At 52.3% G+C, this 2933-nt stretch overlaps 1 protein-coding gene across 1 annotated transcript; it reads right to left on the bottom strand.

Moving 5' to 3' along the window:
* Nucleotides 1–1030: 1030 nt before the first annotated feature.
* On the bottom strand, nucleotides 1031–2678 carry PG985_014784 (uncharacterized protein; the record flags this gene model as incomplete). Its single annotated transcript, XM_066834550.1, has 4 exons — nucleotides 1031–1094; nucleotides 1166–1875; nucleotides 1992–2343; nucleotides 2659–2678. The coding sequence occupies 4 exons, from the start codon at nucleotides 2676–2678 to the stop codon at nucleotides 1031–1033; spliced, it is 1146 nt and encodes a 381-aa protein (XP_066679290.1).
* Between the last annotated feature and the right edge of the window lie 255 nt (nucleotides 2679–2933).

Below are 2933 nucleotides of genomic sequence, written 5' to 3'. Positions count from 1 at the left end.
CAACTTCCCTTCATCGCGAACAACACCACGGTGATCATGAATAAGTACAACTTCCGGTTGAATTCACGTGAAGATGGGTGCATGAATTACGGCCTCACGCAAAAAGTAATTAGAGCCGATCAGGTTCCGGCACGGTGTGTATTATTGCATTGATGGACGGAGTATGGACCACCTGCTAAAATGATGGTATAGGCCACAGTTGGAGTTGACACATATGTTCACACGTGTATTTGGAAGAGGGTGTGGTGATGTAAAAGATACTGGGCGAGTGATTTAGTGATTGGACTGGGGACAAGATGCGACCGGTGAAGCCCAAAGTTCGGAACAGGAAGGCGCATCACCGCTACCTTGCACCCTCGCAGCTCGCACCTTGAAATTACCAATTAGTTATACTAATAAATCGTCGTCGCTAGCGTTGACATCTTCACATATTCAAGGCGTATATACAGATCTGACTGAAGGCGATGCTTCTGTTAATAGGATGACCGACCCGCGGTTTTCGCATGCTTGATGCGTTTTCTCCGATTCAGTTCACACTGCGCCACGGATGAGCGGAATGTTGCTGAGCCGCACGCCTCTGGACGGACAACTGCACGGATATCATCCTTAGGGAATTTCAAGCGTTCACACTGGGAGGGGAATTTTGCACAATATCTATAACGGCAAACGGTTAGTTTTCTGTTCTATGTGGTTGTACTCGTTTCTCCGTGCAGTGGCCTAGTCAACGTGGTTTTCTTATCGACAGAGTTTGTGGCCTTCATCAGCTGTGGCTCGCGAAATCTTTCATCAAAACCCAACTAGGGGAGCTGGCCTTGCAACACGCCTTCCTCTTGTCGGTTTACGTTTAGTGGTCGGAGCATCCATCGCTAACTCGTCCGCAGATGATTCGGAATCCTGCGAGGTTGAAAGTGCCTCTGGCGGGCTGAATTGTCTAATGTTTTCACTAGTAGTTTCATTGTTTTCCACTAGGTCTTGGTCCGTAGTTGGAGGCCCTGTAACTTGGGTTGAGACAGAGCTTGTGTGCAGCCGACTATTCGCCAGCTTTATAGCCTTGTCCCTTTGGTGTTTCGCCCAATCCAGGCCATTGCGGTAAGCTGTGAACCCCCGTCGACAGCTTCCCATATTCCCAGTCAAAGCCCACGAGTCTAAATGGGTCATCACATACTCGGGGCGACCACCAGGGTGCGTCGGATGTTTGACATGGCTAGTGAACATCTTGAGTGTGCCAGAGTGATATGTTGATGTGATCACACGAGAGTTTCCGTCGTTTTGCGACTCAGAGCTTCCGTACGAAAGAACGCCCTGTATTCCTCTCGCACCAAGAGCACCATCGTAATTCGCCTGCCGTGCCGCAACAGCCGCTGAGCCATCAGGACCCTTCACTGCAAGAATATTGTTCGGCATGATTGGAAGATCATGCTGAGTCGAAGGGACAATAAACCCCATCAGGTCGGCACGTATTCTCCGGTCGAGCTGCTCTGGGCGAGCGCCATAGTAACGATCTGGATTTCCTGGCACGAGTGAGCCATCTGTCAACTGATCGAGGTTGTTGAAAGGTATTTGTCCAGAAACACATTTGCGGTCTACGATGTTCCCTTCAATTATAGGGACCACATTGGCGACGATCTGCCACTCCTTTGTTGCGTGCGCGTCCTCTTTCTCGAATTTCTTGAAGTCGTCGTTCGTGAAGCGTGGAAGGAGACAATGATGGCCGAGGTTGGGCAAGAACCGCTCTAATTCCTCAAGATTGTCGGGGAGGTGGAGGGGTGCCGCCATCTGGGTACTCATATCTGTGGGGAAAACACTGTGGTCGATGAGATGTTGTTGGAAAGCACGGTCATAGGGTCCGGTACTCTTGGTGCCGTCGTGTTGGAGCTACGCTTCGTTGGTGAATGCGAACCGCGCTTGCGTCGCCCAAGGCTGGATTGGCTCATGTTGCGGAACTATGCTGTGTTAGACACGGCATTTGAATCGGTGAAGTAATGACATACCCCTCTGAGATCTGACAAATCCGGGCCTCCCTCCCCTTGAAAAGCGTTTGATTCGGCGCAGACGCGCGGGCGTCGACGCCTCAGGTATGCTGAAGCGGACTGAAACGACCGGCTTGCGGCAGCAGTCCTTGTATTGGGACGATCGTCCGCAGGTGTTCCCGGGTGTTCGACTGCGTTTCTCCGATCGAGTTTGCCCAGCGCGCCACGGATTAGGGGGGTTTTGCTGAGGTTGTCCCAGAACCGAGGTGGAGGTCGGCTTAGGTGGAGGTGCTTCGGCTTCTTTCGAGGGCGTCGGTCGACGCTCGGTCGGTAGCGATTCAGGGAGTAGGAGCCTGTCTGCGCTTGCGCGAGCCTAAAGAAAATGGTTTATTCATATGGATATACTGCGAGTTGGCGGCTGGCTATGTTGAGGGCAGGTTCTTTTATTGCGCATGAATTCGAACTGGCTTGTCGCTACGCGCCGGCACTACGCGGGGGACGGTTGGCCCAAGCGCCCGCAGCCCTAGTTGTTCCAGGGCGCTTCACGTCAGAAGTCCATTCATTCACAGCCAATAGCAGAGAGCGCTTAGGCCCTGCAGTGAAAACGAGTTCAGTGTGAAATATTGGATGCGGCTCTGCGAACCACCGCACACACGTCCTGACGTTTCCGTTTGCAATTGTTCCTTACCTAGTCCGTTGCGTACACATGGCGCACTTAGTAGCGGCGCAGCCGATCTCAGCCTGGTGGAGTGGCCCAATTTAAACCTCCGCCATCTCATGCTCCCCAGCTTGGTCCAGCCCGTGTGACCGGCGATTGAAGGCCCCGTGGTTATTCTCGGGCTATTTCCAATGGCTTCACGGTGTTATTCTATTCCATAAATAACTGGTGTTCTCACATCATAAAGGGACCGCAACCCGAAAAGGGGCGATGAACGATACTGATAGTGTCCCTCATGAGCTGAT

This window comes from Apiospora marii (genome assembly GCF_038362585.1).
Source record: "Apiospora marii strain CBS 49790 chromosome Unknown utg000011l_segment0_segment0, whole genome shotgun sequence".
NCBI lineage: Eukaryota > Fungi > Ascomycota > Sordariomycetes > Amphisphaeriales > Apiosporaceae > Apiospora > Apiospora marii.
This window is presented reverse-complemented; position numbering and strand designations above follow the sequence as displayed.